Here is a 26,298-nt window from a genome sequence, read left to right on the forward strand (position 1 = left end):
TTGGGGATGATTGATTGAGGCTTATAAAGCAACAAAGAAACTAGACTTGTGTTTATGTAGACCAATCTGCTCAACTACATATATTACGGAGGACCAGGCTTACAAGCCATTTAAGGGCAGAACTAAGTTAGATCTTGGCCAGTTTTTCACCCATTTTTCAATAGTGAACAGGTTGCCAGCTTATTAATTGCATGAGAGTTCTTTCATTGCATTAATTCAAACAAGAGCTGGAGCTTTTTCTGGTTAGTGTGGAGATCACCTTGTACAAAAGTAGGCACCTTCTAGTGTAAAGTGGGGCCAGTGTGATCTCCAAAGTGAGGAATTTTCCATTTATCTTCCACTCCCACTGCCCCTTCACCTCCTGCTAATCGCTTGAGTTATTTTTATCTGGCTCTTGCCTCTCGCAGCAGATCTCATAGAAAGCTAGGGAATATGTGTGTTGCGATGCATAAGACATCATGTGTGTGGGACATGCTGGGTTGACAATGAGTATTTTTGTGTACATCATTTTATATGTGTCCCAGATGACTTAATATATTTAATTGGAGGTTGGCACTTTGGACAAGTTGGGAGTTGATCTGGAGCCTCCTGATCTTGGAAAACAATTCTGGCTGGATGTTATTACATGCTCTATCTTTGGACAGATTTTAGAGGGAGAAAATTTGAAGTATTTTTGGTATGAAATTTGCAGTGGATCATGACTGACTTTTGTTTTGAGATGAAGTGCAAAGTGTATAATTGAGTTCATGCATAAATGTGCACACTCACTAAATGTGTAATGTATATGTGCATATATATGAGTTTGGATTCTCTGTGAAGCAAGTTCAGTGGATCAGAAAAGTTACAGTTTAGAAAAGTTGTTTGTACATCAAAATCTTTGGAACACATTCCATAATCTCTTGATTTATCTGGCAGTAGAGACCATGTCAGAGATCCCTCTGGAAGGTCTAAAGACACACTGTGTCTCTGGGAGGATTTCCTCAGCCACAGGAAGCAGGTAATTTGGGAGAATGTGTGTCAGGATTTTCTAGGCTATCAACAAGAGGGAAACACCGTGACAATTTCCACAGTATAAATTATCTCCCTTGGAGATGGTTGCAATTGTCATTCCTGAAGTTGGGGCGGGGGACAGGGGAAGGGGAGTACTTTTTCTTCTCAAATCTATGGGATGAGTAAATGCATCATGACGTGAGACAAGCCCACCAGCTTTGACGATCTCAGCTGGAATACCATTGAGGCCACAGGCTTTCCATCTGTTTCATTGCTTGTTGCAACTCTCTCCTTGGTGGTGGTTCACCCATGGATTCTACCATAGGTAGCTGGGGGATAGCCTGGAGGATAGCTACTGTGAATTCACAGTTCAGGAGTTGTTGAAAATGTCACTTCTGGTGTTGATGGATGGCACTGTAGGGAAACACCATCCTGTGAGCGAAGGGGATTTTGTCCATTTGACCTTGAGTCCTGTGGCTTCAAAATTTGTGTGTGAAGGTTTTCAAGATTGGTCATGAGCTGCACTTGGAATTTCCCTCTTTGGTCGAGTTGCTTTAAAGCTGAGACATTGATCCTTTACCTTTGCCGATGTCTTAATGCTAGGTAGATGTTCACTGATTGAACAAGTTTATGATCTGTTCAGCAGGATGGATGAAGTGATAGAAACATCACTTAGATCTTTGACTCTTTATCTCAAACACTGACATCATCCAGGAGGTGAGAGTGCTTTGCTCTAGAATGCTTCATGTGGTTTTGTATTTTTCCTTCTGGTGGAAGAGTGTGTTTGTCATAATGAGACCATGCTGAGCACCCTTTGTCTTCAGGAGGGTGCCCTTCATTGAGTAAAGATGCAAAGGAGCAGCCAAGTTTCTGGCATTCGGTCTGTCGGGCAGTCTGAAGCAAAAGTCATTGCTGAATTAACGTAAACGTGTGAGCCTGCAAAGCCTTCAACGAGGAGAGGAGGCGGTGCTGGACAACGGCAGTTGAGGGAACCAACGGGATGAAGCTTGACCTCCAGGCCAGGGCTGGGTGAGTGGGCAGCCAACCAAAAAGAACAGAGACCAGACAGCCAGCCAGGAGCCACACGAGGTTGTTGAGGCCTGACCACCTGAGGGAGAGGTGAGCAGAGCAGCATTCAGCATGTGCGAAGAAGTCCAGACAAGCGGCGGCGTCATGTCTCGGGAAATCGGGGAGCAGTGTTCAGTGGGAATGGGGCAACTTGACCAGGGTTAGAGGCCAGCCAGACAGGGCTGAGAGTGAGAGGGCTGGGCTGGGCAGCAACTGAACCAGGCAAAGAGAGCAAGAGGCCAGGCCAGATAGCCAGTAGCAGCAGCTAGGCAGCCAGCCAGCTGGCCGTCGATGTTTGTGGTCCAGCCACCTGAACGAGAGCAGAGAGGTGAGCAGAGACGTCATTGGGGGAGGGACTCAACATCATTGGGGGTGAGTTGCCATGTCACCAGGGAGCTGGGTGTGATGCAAGCCCCCTGCAAAGAGGATGAGCGCCACGAGGCCCCCAAACACCTCTGTCCTCGAGTGTTCTAACATTTCAAGTTGCAAACGTTTTCCTCCATCGACTGCACGGATGGTGAGCCTACAGAGTGTGGTTCTCCGGCAAGGGAAAATGGGATTGAGGTACTTTTAAAGGAGAGGTTTGCAGACCACGAAGGTACTATTATAATCCTCACGAAGACCACAGGGGATTGCTGATTGAACTCCCCGTGGGCTTTGTAGGATATGGGTTTCCATGTTCAGCAGGTGGAGGCTTAATGTTGACCCCGGGCCCGCCGTTCCCGATAGTCCAGGACTGGGACATTTGTTTTGTAAACTGTAGGCCAGCACATGGTTAGCACTGTTGCTTCACAGCACAAAGGTCCCAGGTTCGATTCCCAGCTTGGGTCATTGGAGTCTGCACATTCTCCTCGTGCCTGCGTGGGTTTCCTCCGGGTGCTCCGGTTTCCTCCCACAAGTCCGAAAGATGTGCTGTTAGGTAATTTGGACATTCTGAATGCTCCCTCAGTGTATCCGAACAGGCGCTGAAATGTGGCGACTCGGGGATTTTCACAGTAACCTCATTGCAGTGTTAATGTAAGCCTACTTGTGACAATAATAAAGATTATTATTTTAAGATTATTATTGGAGAATAAACCGGCTTTGCCTTTTCGCCTGTACCTCCTGGAATTATTACATGTACAGACAAACAAGAGCTTTATTGAAAAGGTGTCTTCTCTACAGGCTGCCGACTAGACTGACTGTTAGCCCACCCAAATTGCCGATGATGTAATCACGATATCACATGATCAAAGTCTTACAGTGGCCTTGTTCCAACAAACATGAATGCACAACAGGGATAGCTTATTTTTAGGGCACCTTTTCTAGCCCTCTCCTCATTTGGGTGAGCAGATGGTATCCTGAAGGGAACTGCTCAGTCTCTGATGCTGCTGCCTAAAGACACCTCTGTGGATACCAACGAAGGTGTCCAATGGCCTTTATACATTTGTCACCTGTGTGTAGATTTGTGACTAGGGACTCCCAGGTTCATAGCGTCCTTGTAACTTCTCCATTGCCAAAGGACTTCGAAAATGGATCCTGGCAGAAGCTTGCATGTGACTTTTTTTAACATGGGGACCTTGGGGTGCGTTTCACACAATCTTGATAGGTTGGTTCTCAGATTTGGTGACATGTCGAAACACGATAATTGGGACCACCTTGCCGCCGCAGTCATCTTCTACCGTTGTAGCCAGTGTGATGCACTCGTTTGCCTGTTCTGCCTTTGAAGATTATTCGAAATGTTTACAGATTTAGCCTGTTTTTCATGCAGAAGATCTTAAAAGATAGCAAGATCTTTGTTACTCAGATTTTTTTCACTTCTAAGCCACAGTTTTTTTTCCTATTTGTTCACTGGATCACCCATTCCCTCGCTACCTGAATCCACAGGTATCTAAACCTGTCTCTAGCTACCTTAAATGGCATTTCCCCCTGGATTGGCTCACCGATCCAACTCACTCACCGGGAACACTTTGCTTCTCCCTACATTTAACTTGTATCCTGAGAACATCCAAACGTCCTCAAGAGGCCCATGATCCTCTCCAGTGGGTCCGAAACATACAATAGTAAGTCGTCAGCATAGAATGACACCCGATGCCTCCTTCATCCTTTGTAAACCCTTGCCACTCTGCCGACCCCCAAAGAGCCATGGCCAGAGGTTCTTGGCATGGGAGTGTCCCTTTAAGAAATGTTTTTGTCTTATCACATGGCTTCAGTGATGTCATTGTGTGGGTGGAGCTGGGCTGTGGCTTTTTGAGTTTTACTTCCGCTTTGAGTTTTGGACTGGTTTGAACTGCACAGGTTAAAAGATGTGACTCTCTGTCTTCATTTTACAAGCTGTTTCCAGACTGCTTGGTAACTTAAAAGACAAAAAAAAAACAGGCAGTAGGAGGGGGAATGGGGACAGCTTTCCCCTTGCAAACTTTTTATCCCTGCAACTTTGTCAATCCGACAGTAAAAAAACGAAGAAAAACCTCCAACCCCCACACTACTCGTATTCCCAAATATTTCAAAGTGCCAGCACCTTAGTCTCACAGAATTGTTCGTTCAGTTCAGTTCTCCCCCAGTTTTAGCTCCTTGATAAAGTCATTGGCCTGTTCTGGGGTCTCCAAATAATATTCCCGGCCTTCATACATCACCCAAAGCTTTGTCTGATAGGAGCTCCCTAAACCTGATCCGCCGTCGATATAGCACTACCTTGGCTTTGCTGAACCCCGCACGCCATTTTCCCAGCTCAGCTCCAATGTTCTGGTATATTCGGACCTTGTCCTCCTCCCATTCACAGTTTCGTTTCTCCCTGGCCCACTGGAGAATCTTCACCACAAACTTGTTGAGCCTCACAATCACTGCCGGCGGTGCTCCGCCGCTCTAGGCTTCTGTCTCAGAGACCTGTGCACTCTCTACACTTCAGAGGCCTTATCCAACACACCCTCCGCCACCAGCCCCGCCAGCGTCCTCAAAATGCATCCACGTGGCACTTGCACCTTCCACTCCTTCAGGCAAGCCCACTATCTGCAGATTCTGCCTTCTCGATCTATTTTCCTGCTCCTCCACCTTTGCTCTCAACCACTTACAAAAAAGTTTCCTAAAAGCCCCACCTCCGTCTCCATGCCACCACCGATTGCTGTGGTCTGACATTACCCTCTCAATCTCTCGGATCTGCAACCCTTGCAGCTCCAAACATTTCTCCATTCTCTCCACCAAGGCCTCCAGGGGTTCCACAGCCCCTTCGATGGCCTTCGAGCGATCCTCCTCCATCTCCTTCCTCTGCTGGCGGAACTCTTCCTTGATGAAGGCCATCATCTGTTCCATCTGGGGCTTTCCAGCTTGCACTAGCCCTTCCTGCGCCACCATCCTTCCACTGGCTGCTGCGCCACAGGTCCCTCCAACTCCTTGGCCAGGTCTTTTCCCTTCTTCCTGGTTTGGTAACCAGCAGGCATACCACTCCCGCAGGGAACTTCTCCTCCGACCTTCAGCTACACTTTATCCAATTTCGGGAAAAAGGAGCTCTTTACTGCGCCTTCAAGCAGGAGCTGCACTGAGTGCGACCACTCACACCGTGGCTGCGACCAGATATGTTTTAATTAATTAATAAGTACATCAATTATATTGTTGAATTAGCTTTGAGTAGCTAATTAAAACACGCTGAGTTAGCGTGAGCTAAGTCAGTTTCAAGTTCAAACAAGGCCAATTAGATTTTTTTGGGGGGTTGGATCCACAATAAACACACCAGTATAAATTAATTTCACTGAGTAAATATTTTTTCTGTTATTTTTTTGTTTATTGACATTAATCTCCCCCAACTTGGCTGGTAATGTTGGTGGTTTTCTGTATTTAGCTTACTATTTGCAGATATAGGATCATTGATATTGTTTAGGTAGACAATTGAATAACTACCAAAGCATCCTATATGGATTGGCTGAGAGTTGGAAAATTTATGATGTAGCATTCATTAAATTGTCAAGTTTACATGGCTTGTAATTTGACTTGTTGTAGTAGCTGTTGCTATGGTTACCTTGTGAGTAATCATCAGTATGCACTACCAATTGTATCCCAGAGTTCTTAAACTTTGATGGACTCAGCATCAGCAGGGTTCCTTTCAGTTCCTTTTTGTTTTGGACTGTATTTGTTAATTAAAATATATCTAGATGTTATTTGTCATCAACAGATGACAGACCAGTGCGGGAGAGTGAGCGGAAAGCTGCTCAAATTCAATTCAGTTCAAGGGAACAAAAAGAGGCATCAGACCTAGATCGAGATGAAGAGAGGTAGGGAGATATTCTTCTCTGTAAATATATGTATATACAATTATCAAAGAATATATCTGGATGAGTAAGTTTTTCATAGCATTTTACAAAGGAAGGAAAGTTAATCTGAATGATTTGCAAATCCGTCAACATGACAGTGACCATGAAATTTCAGGAGATGTAGAGCATGCATTTAATTAGATTATATTTTTTCCATTGGTCTTAATATATCTGAATAATAATTGAATATTGTATCCATTGTTCAAACAGCTGAAATATTCAGTCAGTGCAGCCCATTATAATTAATTATAATTCCACCAAGTAAAATGCCACAAAATACTTAATATTGAATATATTTAATTATCCTTTCAAAAAAAGGAGTAGAAAATTCAGATGGAAAAGTGTCCAGAATCATAGAGCAGCTAATAGTGATATGTTTTGCAATTACTGAGAGGCTAAAGAGTTGTTTACTATTTACAGTCTTTGGCAAACAAATTTTAATGCAAAACCCATTGACATTTTAACCATCTTTTGTCCCAGTGCTTTAAAAACAAACACTTTGCTTTTAAAAACCCGCCATGTAAATGTTACTATTTTCCAAATTTCTCTGTGGAAAAATAGTCTAAAAAGTCCCAAAACATTGGCAATCACCGTACAAGATCATAGAGGTCTTTAGCTGAGGCATTGAAACTCACCACTTGGGGCACTGTCCTATAATCCTTGCTGAAAAACACGCCGGTGTGAAGAGCAAGTGAGGACTATATTGGTCTAAATTGCAATGCAATTTATGGTAGAATAATCTATCAAAATTTAGTGATCGTTTTATTTGTGTATGCAGCAGCAACAACTTCCATTTATATAGTGTCTTTAACATAGTAAAGTATTCCAAGGGACAATGTCATTAAATGTGTGCAAGGATTGCTCGTGCTTGTAAGAGAACTGGAAGGACTGATGAAATGATATTTGGAGGCCTGCAAATACTGTATTGCCAATAATATTGAAGGTGGAAGTCAATCCTGGCTGGAGAGTGACACTCACTAAGAACAGGGGTATAAAAGCGGCAGCTGTGAGAAAACACCTTTAAGACTAATTTTTATTTTACAAAATCATTTATTTTAAACTTTTTCTAAAGTGAATGGCCATCGGGGCTTAATGAAAAATACAGTTTTATTTCACTTTTTAGCTTTATTTGTGAATTATTAAAAGGTCTTCACAATGAAAAAGAGAAATGTTTTCGGGTCATCTTTCACCAGAGCAATTCTGATGAAAGAAACCTCCTGAAATGTAAATATTTCTCTTTCAGCCAATATTGCAGCATTTTTCTGCATTTATTTCAGATTTCCACTATTTGCATCTTGTTAAACATTTTATTTTGTTATGAGGCCACCATTTGAGCTCACTGACATTTCTGTGATTTAAATTCCTCCACAGTGGATAGTTGAATGTTTGTTACAGCTGGAACCAGAGTGTGGCTGATTTCATTTGGTTTCTGTCTTTCTGTCCCACTGCTAATTTCAGGAACCATGTAAAGAGGAACTTTGCATATGACAAAGATGACCAGGACTCTCTGCATTCATCAATGAAAAACAAGTGGGATGCTGCATCAGATTATAAAACTGGTAAGTTATATATTTAGCTATCACCTCATATCTATCCTTACGATCCATTCAGTGTTTAGATTCAATGGCCAGAATTTTACGTGTGGCAGTCCGTACTTAGTGTGAAATGGCATCTGATGCTACCAGGAGGGCTTCCCAACATCATCCTGCCCACCTTGTGATAATTTGGTTTGCGGGTGGGTGCAAATATAAGAAGCATGCCTGCCGGCAATTAAAGGACCAATTAAGACCAATTATTCCGAATTTTGAGAGGTCTATGCACTGCACTTTTAAGCTTACACATGAACCTGTCAGGCAGGTTTCATATTTTTTCAACTTTCTGGATCTAGGGTGGGATATAAGAGCCAGAAGAAATAGAGAGGTGAGGAGGTAGGAATTTCAAATGGAGGTGCGAGTTTGTCCATTATAGTTCATTTATTGAAGCATTGTGTTCATTTACCTGACTTTAGGAGGTTTACATTTTTGCAGAGGCTTTCTGCAGACAGGCCCCATACTTTAGGTCAAACCTCTGCAAGCATAAGGTTTGAGAACGGTGTTTGTACTCTGCTAGAGGGACCTCCTCAGGTGAGGAGAGGACAAGAAGGAAAAGCATACCAGTTGGCCGCATATGTCGTAATAAGAGCCTGTCTGCCCTCAAGAGGCACAACCTGAAGGGGGTCAAAGCTCAGCAAACTTTGCAAGGGAGAAGGAACAGGAGAAGGCACCAGTACCTAGTATACAAGCTGTGCTGTAGCTACCTTGAAATGATAGAGGTACAATGTCAAAGAAGGCTCTGCCTCACAAGAGAAACGTTCACCTCAATATGTGACATGATTGGACCCAAGATAGCTGCAAACTGTTTAGTTGTCCACCCAATGCCTGCGGTTCTGAAAGTCACAGTTGCCCTACATTTTTATGCTTCGGGTTCGTTCCAGAGGTATGTGGGAGATCCTTGCAGAATTGGTAGCAGGGTATCCCTGGAGCCGTTGACTGCACACATGTGCCTATTCATGCACCTGCGCGAGTGCCGAGGACCTGGATGAATGCAGCTCCAACAACACTCCAGAAGCTTGATATCATCCAGGACAAAGCCCGTTTGATTGGCACTCCATCCAGTCCAATGCATAGTGGCAGCAGTGTGTGCTGTCTACAAAGTGTACTGTAGGACCACACCAAGCTTTCTTGGTTAGCACTCGTGGGTTCGGAAGGTGCTAACATCGAGAAGGACATGGGCAACGAAACATGGTAATATCACCTTCTGGAAGTTCCCTCCAAGCCAAACACCATCCTGATTTGGAAATATATCACTGTTCCTTCACTATCGCTGAGTCAAAATCCTCGAACTCACTCCCTAACAGCACTGTGGGTGTACCTACGCTGCATGGACCTCAGCGGTTCAAGAACAGTTCACCACCTTCTCCAGAACAATAAGGATGGTCAATAAGTGCTGGTCTAGCCAGGGACACCTACATCCCATCAATATTTAAAAAGTGTTCCAACCTGCATGTGTGCGTAGCATGGCACACACTCCCGTCTGCATCAATGGCTCTGAAGTGGAGATGGTTGATAGCTTTAAGTTCCTGGGGGTCACCATCACCAACAGTCTGTCCTGGTCCACTCACGTTGATGCAACAGTCAAGAAAGCCCAACAACGTCTCTATTTCCTACGGAAGCGAAAGAAATTTGGCAGCTCTGCATCGACTCTCAAAAACGTCTTCAGATGTGCGATAGAGAGCATCCTTATACACCTATGACTGTGTGGCTAAATTCCCCTCCAACTCGAAACATCAAATTTGCTGATGACACCACCGTAGTGGTCGGATTTCAAACAATGACGAGACAGAGTACAGGAATGAGATAGAGAATCTGGTGATCTGGTGCGATGACAATAATCTCTCCCTCAATGTCAACAAAACAAAGGAGATTGTCATTGACTTCAGGAAGCGTAGAGGAGAACATGCCCCTGTCTACATCAATGGGAACAAAGTAGAAAGGGTCGAGAGCTTCAAGTTTTTAGGTGTCCAGATTACCAACAACCTGTCCTGATCTCCCCATGCCGATACTATAGTTAAGAAAGCCCATCAACGACTACTTTCTCAGAAGACTAAGGAAATTTGGCATATCAGCTACGACTCTCACCAACATTTACGGATGCACCATTGAAAGCATTCTTTCTCGTTATATCACAGCTTGGTATGGTTCCTGCTCTGCCCAAGACAGCAGGAAACTACAAAAGGTAGTGAATGTAGCCCAGTCCATCACGCAAACCAGCCTTCCATCCATTGACTCTATCTATAATTCCCGCTGCCTGTGAAAGGCAGCCAGCATAATTAAGGACCCCAAGCACGCTGGACATACTCTCTTCCACCTTCTTCCGTCAGGAAAAAGATACAAAAGTTTAAGGTCACGTACCAACCGACTCAGGAACAGCTTCTTCCCTGCTGCCGTCAGACTTTTGAATGGACCTACCTCATATTAAGTTGATTTTCTCTCTACATCCCAGTTATGACTGTAACGTTACATTCTGTAATCTCTCCTTCCTTCCCTATGTACGGTATGCGATGTCTGTATAGCATGCAAGAAACAACACTTTTCACTATATACTAATACAGGTGACAATAATAAATCAAATCAAAACCTATCTGGCTGCATCATACCCTGGTATGGCAACTGCTCAGTCCAAGATCGCAAGAAGCTGCAGAGTGTGGTCAACTCAACCCCCACATTGATTCTGTATACACCTCCCGCTGTCTCAGGAAGGTAGACAGCATTATCAGAGACCCCTCCCACCCAGGCATTGTCTTCTTTCAGACCCTTCCATCAGGCAGAAGGTACAGAAGTCTGAAGACCCGCACATCCAGACATAGGAAGAGCTTCTTCCCCACAGCTACGAGACTCCTCAACGACTCCCCCTTGGACTGATCTGTTCCCTGTAAAAACACTATTCATGACGCCCTACGCTACTCTTTCTCATGTATTTGCTTTGTTTGACCCCTTGTTCTGCACTGTAACCAATCACTGTCGATGTACCATTTGTCAATGCTGTCTGTTCTTTTTGTCTACTATGTAAGTACAGTGTATGTTCCCTCGGCCGCAGAAAAATACTTTTCACTGTACTTCGGTACATGTGACAATAAATCAAATCAAATCAAATGTTCAGATAGTGTGTGTGAAATTACCATCACAAGATCCTGCAGGTTTGTGCCAGGTACTCTGGAAGCTGCCATGATGCATGCCCATCTTCATCACTCCCAAGTACTAAGACTATTCATAGCCCCAGCCCAGTTGGATGACACATTGATAGGGGACAAAAGATATCCGCCTAAATGGTGGCCGATAACACCATTCCGACACCCAAGAACATCTACGGAAGGGAGGTATAACCGGAGTCATGCCTCCACAAGGGGCAACATTGAGAGGACAAGAGGCCTTCTCAAATGAGGTTTCACTGGACTGCTCAGGAGGATCTCTGGAATATCCTCTTGAACTTGTTTTCCTTAGTGGTTGTCTCCTGTGCCCTTCACAATTGGCCACTTTCAATGGGGGAGCAGTTGGAGGGTAAAGGCAGTGATGTTCTTCCAAAAGCTGCTGAGGGTGAATCTAGCGCTGAACTAGAAGAAGATCCAGCAATGAGGATGCTTATGGGGGCCAAGGAGGCCTTGATTGAAAGGAGTTTCCAGTCGGCCCCCAAAATCAGGACTCCAGATCTTTGCAAACAGACTATCACCTTACTGCTCAGGGCTTATGATATCCCCTCCTGGTACCTTACACTCCTGTCCCTCCCTCTGAAATACCTTTGAAGCCCAATCAAGGTCTTGCACAGAATTGCAGACGTCCACAATGTCATAAAGCACAATAAGGCCATTTGACATGATGTCAACATTTCAGTTGTGATGTGTGACAGCTACATACATCATTACACAAGTGACAATGAGAAATTATTCACCTGTGAATAATTCACCTTCTGTGAGTGCAATAACTTAATTTCAGCTTACGAGTGTTGTGCCTAGGTGTGTTCTGCTCACTGGCAGCTGCACTGGAGGCAGGCTGCTGACTCTGATGCCCTGTCTGCCTTGATGACTTTGTTGGCCATCCTCAGAATGTCAAAGTCTTCTCACATGTGACGGTCTCTGGCAAAGGGGCAGAGGAGTTGCTGCCATCATCAAGAGCACCCTGAGAGGAGTCTTCAGACGCATGGAGCTGCAGGTTGTCTACAGTGTGTGGACTTGCACATCTGAGCGCAATCCCCTAAATGCCAGATTGAGTTCCTGGAGCTGCCACACCATGAGAGTTGCCCCTCTCTCGATGGAGGAGGCTGTGCGCTTGGAGTTGTGGGTCAGTGCAGTGCTCACGCTTCGCATGAAAATGAAAAAATGAAATGAAAATCGCTTATTGTCACAAGTAGGCTTCAAATGAAGTTACTGTGAAAAGCCCCTAGTCGCCACATTCCAGCGCCTGTTCGGGGAGGCTGTTACGGGAATTGAACCGTGCTGCTGGCCTGCTTTCAAAGCCAGCGATTTAGCCCTGTGCTAAACAGCCCCTGCATGGACTCCTTTAGTACAGAGATCATGGACCCCAGACCCTGAGATCTTCACGTATTTCCTGCTGGACACCCAGAGGCTCATAATCTGCATTAGGCTCAGTATTGTTGTGGTTGGCAGCAATCTTGTGATTGTTGGTGCCCTAAGGATTCTCTGCCTCCACCAGTTCCTCAAATAAGCGTGGCATGCCTTCCCCAGTGTATGCTGCCATCTGTTCTGGAACGCTGAATCCCACCGACGTAACTCTATTTGAGGTGGTGCATCTGTAGAGAGAAGATGTGATATGGGTGCATCTAGAATCCCTACAGTGCAGAAGGAGGCCATTTGACCCATCGAGTCTGCACTGACCCTCCGAAAGAATACCCTATCCCCGTAACCCCATCAACCGTTGGACACTAAGGGGCAATTTAGCTGGTCATCTTTGGACTGTGGGAGGAAACAGGAACCACCTGGAGGAAACTCACGCAGACACTGGGCGAACGTGCAAACTCTACACAGTCATTCAAGGTCGGAATCGTACCCGGGTCCCTGGAGTTTGAGGCAGCAGTGCTAACCACTGTGCCACCCTGCTGGCTGGACATCATCCTCTGATGTTAAGGAAGGGTCTTCCAGATCAGTCTGCAATCTGGAAGATGTCACATCTGAGAAAACATAATTAAGTCTTCATCAGAATTTAAGAATTGGAGTGCATGCATTTGGGTTGCATCTCAGATTCAAGATCTGGATAACAATGACTTCTGAATGGGTAAACATAAGGGATTAGTGGATTCCACCTATCAGTCTTAGAACTGCTGTCCCACATTTCTCATACCCTCCCTCAATCTCTCCCTTGTCCACTGTACTCTTGCCCTGCTCTGAAACCCCTAACTTTCTGAGACCAGTGGACCTTGCTCTTCCGCTGGAGTTAGCACCACCAGATTAAGGACTCACCAATCTGTCCTTGCTCCTAGACGTGATTCCTCTTATCATGAGTCCCCCTTCTATATAATGAACAAAGAAAAGTACAGCACAGGAACAGGCCCTTCAGCCCTCGAGGCCTGCGCTGACCATCCTGCCCATCTAACCTAAAACCGTCTACATTTCCAGGGTCCGTATCCCTCTATTCCCATCCTATTCATGCATTTGTTAAGACGCCTCTGAAACGTCACCATCATACCTGCTTCCCCCTGCGTTGCCACTTTCAGTGACCTGTGGACCTGTAAATGCAGATCCCTCTGCCTGTCAATACTGTTAAGGGCTCTGTGTATATTTCCCACCTGTATTAGACCTTCCAACATGCATCACCTCCCATTTGGCCGGATTAAACTCCATCTGCCATCTCTCCGCTCAAGTCTCCAATCGATCTATATCCTGCTGTATTCTCTGATGATCCTTTTCGCTATCTGCAATTCCACCAACCTTTGTGTCGCACGCAAGCTTACTAATCGGACCAATTACATCTTCCTCTGACAGGCTGTCATCCAAGAAACATGACTGGTTGGCTTTGGCCGTTTCCACCATATTTAGCATGGCTTCCAGCTCCTGAAGCATTGCTAATGTTCTGGCCACACTTTCTTGCACACTTTCTCACCACAGATGTCTGCTCTTTAATGATATCAATTTTGCAGTTCCTCCACATATAGCAGCAACATTTATGGAGCTGCTTTTAAACCCACCTGCCTCCAACTGCAATCATTCTGGTACCCCCTAACCCCCCAGGCAGTGCTGGGCTTTTCTCAGTGTATAGTTACATTGTTTTAATTATTATTTTAATCGGTTTGGTTGCTTCAGCATGATGTAGCATATTTTTATATTGAAATTTCATATTGAAACTAGTCTTCTGTCTGTTCCGTATTTGGGTGTGCTGGACAGAGGATTGATCAGTCAGTGTGCCACTGTGCAGTTGAAATCAAATGAAACTTACGGCCAATAACCCTGCAAGCCAGGTGTGAGGGAGTGGTTTAAGAATAACTTCTGGGGAGAAGTTGATACTCTGGACAGAAGTTGATACACTGGGGCAAGCAGCTTTGCACATTTATACCTGTGCAGCGCACATGGCTTTCTTCGACAGTGTCAATGATGAATGACGCATAGGTATGCAACCCATTGTGTTGCCTCCCTCAGTGAATCTATGTACACCTGCTAGGGGCACAGCAAAATCATGGAATGAGCAAAAGAAAATCAAACAACTTGTTAGTACCAAGGTTCCTCCTTATGTCAATACAGAAATCACTGTGCGGTTGTGGTAGTTTCTGCTTTGGTTGCTTGGCAGGCTAATAATAAATAAACATGTTGCCTTGGGATCTGAGTTTAAGTGCCGTATGATATTTTTGATAAGGCCGTTGGAATGTGCTTCTGTGCGTGCCATTGCAACATTTATTTGATTGTCACTGAAGCATTTTAGTCACTAAACCCTTTCACCTCTTGAACTGAGTGGTTTACTAGGCTGTTTCAGAAAGCAATTATGAATCAACCACTTTGTTATGGGTTTGGAGTCATATGTTGGTCAGATCAGATAAAGATGATAAATTTCCTTCCCTAAAGGAAATTAGTGAATCAGATGGGTTTTTACAACAGTCGATGATAGTCATCATGATCACCCTCACTGAGACTAGCTTTATATTCCAGATTTAGTAATCAAATTCAAATTCCACCAGCTACTGTGGTTGGATTTGACCTCTTGCCCACAAACCATTAACTTGGCCTCTGGATTACTATTCCAGTGACTTTACCACTAGGCTACTGTCTCCCCTAATAATTTTAATGATAATGAATACTCCATTACAAAATTAGATAGAAATATCCAAACTTCAAAATCTAGATCTAAGTTAACATGTACGCAGGATGGAATTTTTTACGCTCCAGTGGGAGTGGGCCATGTGAAAATCTGTGCCACCAGCTGGCATGCCAGTATTCTGGCTCCACCCATTTTACTGGAGGTGGGAGGGTTTGGGAGAAGGGGGAAGAGAGGAAAGAGTAGCATGACGACCTGCTTGCAGGGGGGGGTGGGGGTAGCCAATTCACAATTCAGCTTGTTAAGGGCCTATTTTGGCCTATTTTTGGAGGCAGACTGAAATTTTCTAGTCTGCCTCTAGGTTCCAGAAGGCAATGTGGAACAGTGTAGCTACCTGGAGACTCTCAACCAGTGGCAGAATGGAGTAGGAATGGTGGGGAAGATGATGGGGAGTGGAGCATTGCAGGCAGGTTTGATGGTGCTCAGTCCTTGCTTGCTTGACTTCAGCTACAGCTGTAGGCTACCCTGTGGAAGGATTCACCCTTGACAATAGTGACGCAGCTGCTGAGGCCAATTTATAATTTGAATTTGTTGGTGAGAGAGTACCTCCATCTTGGGCACTCTTCCTTTCGTGTTACCTGGAAATGCAACCTGCCTATTACTTTCCAATTGGAGGACTGCCGATTGACCTTTGCATTTCAAGAATTCATTAGCCAACCTGGATTGCACTGTAAACCCAATGTCTGGCCACTAATTGGCTAATTCAGCGAAAATTACAAATGAGTGACTGTTTCGCACACAGTGCAAACTTATGGCCCTTATTTGAGCCTGATGGTGGGGTCTTTAAAGTTTGTAGAGAAAATCTTGCCCCTGTGGAAGAAGGAATTATACCCCCCCCCATCCCAGGATTAGTGTGGGCGTGAGGCAATGGGTTACAATTTCAAAAATCTGGGCCGGGATTCTCCGAAATTTGCCAGCGTAAACACCGGAGTGGTGTATGCCGGCGTCAACAGGCCTCCTGGCCCAGCAATTCACCGGTTTTTAGCACGGCGCCGGAGTGCTGCGCGCTGCTCCGGCGCCAAAAGGCGGCCTGCACAGCCGGTGCGGGTCTGCACATGCACGCCACGTCCGGCACGGATCCGTGGGAGCGCATGACAGCAGCCTCCGCGCTGGCGCATGCACGTGATTGCCATCTCCGCGCTGATGCGGAGCAACATGCCAGGGACCTAACAGTGGGCCTCCGTGGAAGGAGGTAGGCTCCCTCCAGATCGCGGCCGCCTGCCGATCGGAAGCCCCCGATCGCGGGCCTGAACCCCGTGGAGACCCGCCCCCCCACCAGGAAGTCCACAGCGGCTGCGGGTCCGAGCTTCCGCCGGGTGGTACCAGATTTGAACCACGCCGGTGGGACTCGGCGGGAGTTCGGCCTGTCACCTGTGGAGAATCGCCGCGGGGCCTATTTCAGTGGCGGGAGTTCGGCCTGTCGCCTGCAGAGAATCCACGCGGGTGCCTATTTCAGTGGCCCCCGACCGCGTGGGCATGGCCTGGCGTCGGAGTGGCGTGGCGGGAATTTCCCACGCCCCTGGTGATTTTCCGACCCGTCACGGGCTCGGAGAATCCCGGCCCTGAAATCTGACCCAAACATGCCGTACATGTTCTTGAGGGACAAATCAGTAGGTTAAAATCGTGTGCCTCGTATTTTACTATTTTTTATTTTATTGCTCGTGGGCTGATTTTCCAGCCCTTCGGAAATTTGGCAGCTGAAGCGAGGCAAGAAAGATGAGGTCCAGGAGGTAAACACTTTTCTGGCACTGCTTGTGGGCCAGGCAGAGTAAGAATGCTTCACCCCTGAACGAACCTGTCACAATCCCTCTTCCTCCCGACACTTGGCCTACCTATTCCCTGTGATCCAATTCCTTAACAATCACCTCTTTCAGCTTCCCTCCAACCTCAATGATCTCTTCCCCCCCCCCCCCCCCCCCATATCAAGCAGGAATTCCTCAACTCCCCATCTCCATCAGTGCCCTGTGTCTGATGAACCCAACATCAACTTTACCCCCCCCCCTCCAACTTCCTGTCCCCCTCCCCCACCAATGTGATCTCTCCTTCTGGCTGTGGCCTTGTGCTGCAGGCCTTATAGCTTCACTTTAGCTGCTGAAATAAAGACAAATTCAAATTAATCAGGATCATTGCATTTTCAGGATCCTGGAACAAGTGGAAAAATCTACCCAAATTTGTGTGTTAAATCGCTGACAAATTTAAGTACTTTTTAAAATGTCACACTATTACTTGACAAAGAAGAATTGGCTCTGTTGCAAACAATGTTTAAAATTCACTGTTAGATTTCTGTCAAAAATCATACACAATGTATTTTTTTAGATTTTAAGTTTATTTATTCAGCTTCTCTAATTGTTAGGTGGATGGTAACAGTTCTTTCAGTAATTCATGGTACTTTGATTTTCTCAAGATATTTGATAGAAGCAGCTTTAAATTTACATCATGCATTCCAAGTGAAGTTTCTACATTTCATTCACTTAAATACACATTTATCTGCTAATCATATATTCTAAAAGAGGCTTTGTGAAACTCCACACACTGTGTCTAGTACAAAAGCCTAAGCAATATTTAAGATTACATTTATCACTGAAACTCTCGTAATTATCTTTTACAGATTTGAAGGAACGATGGGCACCGCATGACTTCCAGCTGATGAGTGAGCATCAAGAATCTTTGTGCAGCCGGCCTCCATTATCATCTCTTTATGCTGCCAGGGACGTGAAGGAGGCGAGAGAAAATGATACACCGAGCAAGATGAGCATAGACCCTATGGTAGGTTTATTTCTAAAATATCAACAAGAAAGGATCATTTACAGTAGTATATATTTAGAATACTGTGAACCGTTTTGACCCCCTTATCTAAGGAAAGCATTACTGGCATTGGAGGCAGTCCAGAGAAGGTTCTCTAGGTTGATCCTGGATATGGAGGGATTTTCTTATGAAGAGCAATTGAGTAGGTTGGTCCTGTACTTGGAATTTAGAAGAATGAAAGGCAACTGTATTGAGACATATAGGATTTTCAGGGGGCTTGACAGGGAAGATGATGAGAGGTTGTTTTCCCTTTGGGACAATCTAGGACTGGAGGGGATATTCTCAGAATGAGGGGTTGCCCATTTGAGACCGAGATGTGGAGAAATTTGTTCTTTCAAAGTGTAGTGAATCTGTGGATTACTTTATTGCAGAGAGCTATAGAGGCTGGATCATTATGTATGTTCAAGACTGAGATAGACAGATGTTTAATCAGTAAGGGAGCCAAGGGTTATGGGACTAAGACGGGGAAGTTGACTTGAGGATTATCATATTAGATCAGTCATGACCTCATTGAATGGCAAAGCAGACCCAGTGGGCTGATGGCTGACTTCTGCTCCTACGTCTTACGGTCTTAGTAGTTCAAAAAGAAATAGGAAGAATGTTCTACAATTTTTATTTAAATTACCAACTCATTTTATGTTATAAAATAATAGTAGAAGAATTTTAGCAACTTTTTAATTTATTGTGATTTCCATGGAGATTAAACAAAAGAAAACCTAGATTTGCAGGCTTGATCAGGATATTTTGGGTTGTCACTAACCCAAAGTTAGTGACAACCCAAACTTTGTCACTTTGAGCAATGAGCAAGGTAGCTATGCAACAGGAAGCATTGATAGACCAGGTGGAAAAATGTTGAAAAAGTTGATACTGAATGCATTTCTGTTTTAAGGCAGATATTACGAGTCTATCACATTCAAGTGGTCCCACAGTTGAAGCCAGAACCCTACTGCTGGATTGGCTGACTTTATACTCTGCTCTTGGTGTTCCTATCTGACTAATGGAATAGACTGCTAAGTAGTGTGACTGCAAGTGGAGTGCTCTGAATTGAATCTATTTCTAATTTGACAAGGATTGAATGGAAGAAATCGTAACCAAATAGAGTTCTCAAATTGAGGAATTCTTCACTAAGTGGAACACAACCTTTCGTGCTTAGCAAACGCTAGCTATGAATTTCATCAGTGTGAATAGCATTCTTTTCCTATGGCTAGACTGAAAGTAGTCCTTGCATCCTACCTAAAATAGTCATTATTAAACATTTAAGGATCAGAGGAAACTGCTAATTTTTTATGTTTTTAAAATTATATACTAAAAGATTAGATTCAACATGAAATTGTCCGCTTGATTACCATAATAATGGGACTTTGTTCTGCTCTCGTTTTGTACATGTGGCGAGACACTTGATTTTGTAAAGTGTGTTAGTTCTGTGTTGCATGTAACAATTGCAGTAAGTGCAAGTAATAGTTTAACATTTGCAAAATTGTTTGTATCATTATATTAATTACATCATGAGAATTATTTCAGTTGTGGTGTAATAGATGGCAACTCTTAGTTGCTCTATATTGATGGTGTTCATTATTTCTTACTGGGATGGAGTGCAAGTAATCTAAAGGCAACAAATTAATAATCTCAAAAATGTTTACAAGTGGAATAAGTAGTGAGGAAAGACTTTAAGTAAGACCTGTGAATGCTGAATCAATCCAAGAGAGTGTGATACCTCGGCATTAGTTCTGCCAGCTTCTGGAAGAGCAAAAAAGGAATAAAATGATTTTCCACATTCTTTTGCTTTGCTTTTAGCTGATCTGAAATGTACTTGAATAGTTTAGAACAATGTGCAGAGTTAATTAGTTGATCTGTGTACATTGAAATATGGATTTGAAGAATGATCATTTAAACGCTATACAAAAACGTCTTTTCATAGGAGATTGAACAGTCAAGAAGTGGACAATATCACAGTTACCTCAATGAAGGTAAAGCTTTGTTGAAATTTAACATTTGATATAAGCTTCATTATTTATTTACTGTAATAAATTCTTAAAGTGTTGGTTTTTCCATTTGTTTACACCAGGGGTGGGATTTTTTCAGTCCCCACCCCTGCGGCATGTTTTCTACTGTTGGAGGCGCTTGCCGTTGGACAGCAGCAGGATCTATCGGTCCGGCTGACGTCAATGGTGTTCTGCATTGTTCGCCAGCTGCGCCACCAGGAAGGGTAGGAAAATTCAACCTCATTTATTTTTTTTCCTTAATAAGCAATTAACTTTGGTTCTCGCGCACCTCCAAAAACATCTTGTTCTCAGTTATTTTTTATGATATTTAGTGCTCTCCCTTCCACAGTGGATTTGCACTGTTTTCTAAAGGTTCAAGTACATTATCTATCTGGTTATTCTTTCTTCAAAATCTTTCCTCCTTCATTGCAGTTATATGGTTCGAAGGGACATTTTTGTTTCTTTACTTGTAGTGGATGATCTTTTGCTGAAGTTACCATTGCAACATTGTATCAGGGAAATCCTTGATCCAGTATTGATATAAACTACTGGAAAAACCCAGCAGGTCTGGCAGCATATGTAGAAGGGGAAACAGTGTTAACATTTCAAGTCCAATATAATTCTTCAATTTTGAGGAATCTGATATTGGACTTGAAACGTTAACTCTGTTTCTCTCTCCTCAGATATTGCCAGATCAGTTGAGATTTTCCACCATTTTATGTATTTATTTCCGATCGGCAGCTTTGCTTTTATTATGCAGTATTGACAGATCCACTGGCTGCTGTGTCAGAGCACACCATCAAAGCTGCTTAAAGGTATTCCACCCCCCCCAAAAAGAAACTTCAATGCAAACATCATTATACACTAAAATCATCAAAAATGTCATTAGCTTTAATTTAATTTGATGGCATGAAAACTTGCATTTATATCATATTTTATCACACTTCATTTACAACTAAGTAGTGTGAAGTGCAGTGACTGTTATGTAAGAGATATGGGGCTGGATTCTCCTCCCCGCCACTCCACTTTTCAGCCTCGACCCGCCAGCGGGATTCTCCGTTACGCCGGCTGGTCAATGGGGTTTCCCATTATGAGGCAGCCCCACGCCGTTGGGAAACCCCTGGGTGCCGGCAAAACGGAGAATCCCACCCATGATACCCAATTTGTGTGCAGCAAAATCTCCACATCTGTTCTTTGCGATATTAATTGTGGGGGGAATATTGATCAGAACACCAGCAAACTTCCCTAATTATATAGTGATACGGGATCTTTTAACATCCACACTAAACGCTGGGAGTGTAAGTGCCAAATTTTATGGATACCTTTTGTGGTGTGCCACCCCCATTGTGTAATTTATAATGTTATTTTTTAATTGCACGTATTGACTATAATAATAAATTGAATTAAAATAGCATGAAGATATTAATTGTGAAGTTTCACTTTTAAATTTGCTAGTTGCCACAAAAAGCTGCTGGGGAAACTCAGCAGGTCTAGCAGCATCCGTGGCAAGAGAAACAGAGTTAGAATTTTGAGTCTAACATGAATCTTCTTCAGAACTATTCCAGTTGAGTTTTCCCAGCACTTTTTGCTTTTATTTCAGATCTTCGGCATCCATAGCATTTTGCTTTTAATTTGGGATATATTTGTGATGTTTGCTCATTGCAGTTTGGGGGGGTTTCCTACCTGCCTCATGAATGGAACTTGCTGGGGATAACTTTTGTTAATCAAAACTTAACAAAACAGGAACAGAAATTCTCTTGCACAATTCGGATAACGTTTTGAACGAATGAGGAAATACCTGCCCTGCCAGATAAAAGATGTGTTCTTTTTCAAAGGGGCAAACATTCAACTTAAATTTATTAAGTATTAAGAACAGGTTTACTTTTCTGGCACTGTCAAGGTTCATAATTTTGATATTGAAATGCTTTTTGGAATCTGTTTTTAGCCAATCAAATTACTGTAATATATATCCCACTTAAAAATGGGGAATGGGAAAGGAGTAGGTTTCACGCAGGAAAATGGAAAAATAATTAAAGTTGGATAAAGGTAAGATAAATGGCTATAATATGCACAATACCGGGCATTTATATAGGTGTATTGGTGCTGGGACCTCAGCTATTCACAATATAAATGATTTAGATGAGGTAACTACATGTAATGGGCAGGCTTCTCCGACCTCCCAGCAGCAGGAGGCAGCGTGCGGTGGAATTCTCTGCTCCCACCGCTGTCAATGGGATTTCCCATTGAAGCCACCCCATACCCCCAAGAAACCCATGGATGGGGGGACGCTGCCAGTGGGACCAGAGAATCGTGCCACCAGCGAACAGCTGGAGAATCCAATATCTCCAGATTTGCAGATGACACAAAGCTGGGTGGGAGGGTAGACTATGAGGAGGATGCAGAGATGCTTCACTGTGATTTGAACAAGCTGAGTGAGTGGGCAAATGCATGACAGATGCAGTATAATGTGGATAAATGTGAGGTTATCCAATCTGGTAGCAAAAACAGGAAGGCAGATTATTATCTGTGTGGCTATAAATTGAGAGAGGGGAATGTGCAATGACACCTGGCACTGAGGTTAGCATGCAGGTGCAGCAGCTGGTAAAGAAGGCAAAAGGTATGTTGACTTTCATAGCGAGATGATTTGAGTGCAGGAGGAGCGATGTCGTGCTGCAATTATACAGGGCCTTGGTGAGGCCACATCTGGAATATTGTTTGCAGTTTTGATCTCCTTATCCAAGGTAAGATGTTCTTGCCATAGAGGGAGTGCAGCGAAGGTTTACCAGACTGATTCCTGAGATGACGAGAATTACATATGAGACGAAATTGCGTTGGTTAGGATTATATTTGCTGGAGTTCAGAAGAATGAGGGGGAATCTCATATAAATCTATAAAATTCCAGCAGATGCAGAAATGTTGTTCCTGATCAGGGGGGATACCAGAATCGGGGTCAAAGTCTGAGGATATGGGGTAGACCATTTAGGACTGAGATGAAGAAAAATTTCTTCACCCAGAGAGTGATTGAGTCTGCGGAATTTGCTACCACAGAAAGTAGCTGAGGCCAAAGAATTCTATATTTTAAAGAAGGATTGATAGCTCTTGGGGCAAAAGGGATCAAAGGAAGTATGGGAAATGGGAACAGGCTTTGAATTGGATGATCAGAATGAATGGAATAGCAGGTTCGAAAGGCCAAAAGGCCTACTCCTGCGCCTATTTTCTATATTTTTAAAATGTTAACATTTTAAACAACTAGAGAACAATATGAAAAACATATTGGGTAAAGTAGAAATAAAGTATTTTTAATGCTGTTACTATTTTAAATTGTTTCCAAGTGTTTAGTTTTTGTTTTAGACTAACATAGTAAAATAATTACTAATCTTTGTGTAACTTTATTATGATGGTGGTGTTTTTTCTCAGTATTGGTAAGTGATCAAAAAAGTAATAAAATCAGCCTTTTCAGGGAATTTGATTTCCCAAAGCTATTGACAGTCTAAGGTTAAAACTTCATTCTAGAAATATAATGGTAATGCTTTAAGGACAATTTTAGTCGTAAAAAGATTAGAGATTTTATTGTAATGAATTTCTCTTTCAGACGATAATAGAACTTATCATTCGCCATCTCGCTCCTCTCTGCGTTGTATTGGGAAAAGTATTTTTAATCGACCAAGGGAAGGATACAGAGTAACATTTTCAGATAAAATACTGGATTCGTGTACAGATGAAAACAATACCCAGAAAAATTTTATTAATTCAGATTTACAATCTTCAGGGTATAATAAGGAAAGCTTACTTCAGACCAGAGAAAGGAACCTTACAAACTACACAGATACTTCCATAATGAATGATTCTTCTACAAACATTGACACAAACAGTATATTGTCACATGATTATCACAAGCAACCGTACACAGATACAAAGACTTATCAGTCCACCCACGATCCTCAGAGTTCGTATTTAAACTATCAAACAGAAAAAGCAAGCATTGGAATGAGCAACGATAGATTGTTTAAATTGAATCCAGGTAGTACTAATACTAACATTTGTAGTTTTGTTCCTTTACTGGCCCATTGGTTGTTGTGCTGTTTTTACTTTTCCTTCAGCCTATTTTATTTTAATACATCAATAGTATTTTAATAAACATTTGTGTATTTCTGTAGTTTCTGTTACTATGCTCATATTTACAGTTAAGCTATGATTGATTATTTGTAAGAAGAAATATTACTAGCTTTAGTCTATTCAGGTTTTTTTGTACAAAATGTTGCATTTTGAGTATAGAGACAAGTTGCGTAGCTCATTTGTAGTTAATTTACTCCATTGACTATGAAACTGGCCCATATCTATCCGGTGCCTTGAGCCGATACCCAAGCTGAGATAAGATAAGGCAAAATAAATCAAGATCTACCATGGAGTAGGTCTGTTGGAATGCCACTGTACTGTTACAGTCACCATTTAAAAAATAAACTCAGAAACATATTTAAAAAATAAACTCAGAAACATGAACAGGAATGACATTCGCACAACATATTTGTGAAAATTAATACTTTATTCCAAATATAGATGTAAGAATTTATCTACATCTTACAGTAATCCAGGGTTTTTTGCTTTTTCTACGCTTGGTGCAACATGATGCTCTTCGGGGGGTGGGGGTGCAGTGGGAAGGTGTGTGTGGTTGTTCTTTAATGTACCACATCAGTAGCACAAGCACTGGGAAAATGTATCCATTAGCATGGGAGACTAGGACCCGGGGGCACAGCCTTAGAATAAAAGGGAGTCACTTTAGAACAGAGATGAGGAGAAATTTCTTCAGCCAGAGAATGGTGGGTCTGTGGAATTCATTGCCACAGAGGGCGGTGGAGGCCGGGACGTAGAGTGTCTTTAAGACAGAAGTTGATAAATTCTTGATTTCTCGAGGAATTAAGGGCTATGGAAAGAGAGCGGGTAAATGGAGTTGAAATCAGCCATGATTGAGTGGTGGAGTGGACTCGATGGGCCGAATGGCCTTACTTCCGCTCCTATGTCTTATGGTATCTCAACTGAATCCTCTGTTTTGTGTTGATTGAAAAACGATTAAGCAAAAGTTGAAATGCCTGAAGTAACATTATGTTAGCAGAAATTCTCATATTCAATGCCTCAATGTGTTGCATCCGGCCATAAAATACATATTTAAGAAAGGACAATGAGGGTGTGGGATGAAATTGTGTTTTTTGTGTTTTTGTGTATATTGAGCTATAAAATGAATTGATATGAAGGAAGCTAGTAATAATTTCCCCTATCTTTTTTCTTAGTCTGTCCAGACTTGAAAACAAATAGCACATATGGAATCCGAAAAAATGCCCATGTAGATGATGCTGCTAGCAGTCAGAGGTCAAAAATGACTTCGAGTGTCTTATTACCACGTCATGGAACTTCATCTTCTGACCACTTGCTTGATCGGCAAAATTTGATATCACCTGCCAGCTCTTTTACATCCCTTTATTCCAATAGTTCAAAGCGGGGCTTTACTGAACACATGAATGCTGAATTTACAGCCAACAAGAACTCAGAGAGACGATCACAGCTAACTACCGGCAATGTGGAAAACTTTGAATCTAAATTAGAACCAAAGAAAGCCAGCAGCTTAAGTTCACTATCGTGCACGCAGCCATGTTATGATAAAAAGGTAATAAACCCTCTTATTAGTTATTTTTTCAGGGGGTGTTTGTGTCCAGTGTTTAGAGAACCCCAAAGTGTATCATGGAGTTCACCTGACCCAGAACTTTTAATAGATTGTGGTATGGGGAGCACACGGCCCACTCTACAGGTGTGGTATAGCAGAAATGGAAAAGTAATTTTTAAAGCAAAACAATGTTTATTCTATGAACTCAAGTTAACCTTTTTGAAACATACAGTGAACATCTTAGCAACCATCAATTCAAATACAACCCCCGAAGAATACAACACTAAGTAATTCTTAATAACTTCCCAAACAACATCCAGAAGACAGAAGCACATTAGGTTTGCATTCACTACTGAGAACATTTATAATTCTGAATTCACCAAATGATCAAGAGATAGTCTTTTTATGGCAGAGAGAACAGCAGGACACCTGATTGGTCTGGCTTCAGCTCCAACACTGAAAACAAAACTAAAACACACCCTGCAGCAAACAGCCTAAAACAAAAGTAAAAAGCTGGCAGACAGCCCAGCTCCACCCACTCTCTGACATCACTGCAGTAGTAAACACCCATTTCTTGAAGGTATTCTCACTACAGATATTTATATACAAAATCCATTTATAAACAGCCATTTCTTAAAGGTACTCTCACATGACACCTCTCC

The 26,298-nt window shown here is 43.0% G+C and overlaps 1 protein-coding gene across 3 annotated transcripts in view; it reads left to right on the forward strand.

The window, feature by feature from the left end:
- The window catches only part of LOC140430713 (centrosomal protein of 72 kDa-like), a 130,081-nt gene that overhangs the window by 38,814 nt on the left and 64,969 nt on the right, over window positions 1–26,298 (forward strand). For 2 of the 3 annotated variants that reach the window (XM_072518374.1, XM_072518375.1), the window contains 6 exons: window positions 6,203–6,302; window positions 7,800–7,900; window positions 17,802–17,959; window positions 19,917–19,965; window positions 23,573–24,001; window positions 25,266–25,639. In XM_072518374.1, the coding sequence (XP_072374475.1) occupies window positions 6,203–6,302; window positions 7,800–7,900; window positions 17,802–17,959; window positions 19,917–19,965; window positions 23,573–24,001; window positions 25,266–25,639 (1,211 nt within the window). The remainder of the gene's footprint in view (window positions 1–6,202; window positions 6,303–7,799; window positions 7,901–17,801; window positions 17,960–19,916; window positions 19,966–23,572; window positions 24,002–25,265; window positions 25,640–26,298) is intronic. The other variant, XM_072518376.1, reaches the window with a different exon arrangement.

The sequence above is a fragment of the Scyliorhinus torazame genome, chromosome 10 (genome assembly GCF_047496885.1).
Source record: "Scyliorhinus torazame isolate Kashiwa2021f chromosome 10, sScyTor2.1, whole genome shotgun sequence".
NCBI classification, from domain to species: domain Eukaryota; kingdom Metazoa; phylum Chordata; class Chondrichthyes; order Carcharhiniformes; family Scyliorhinidae; genus Scyliorhinus; species Scyliorhinus torazame.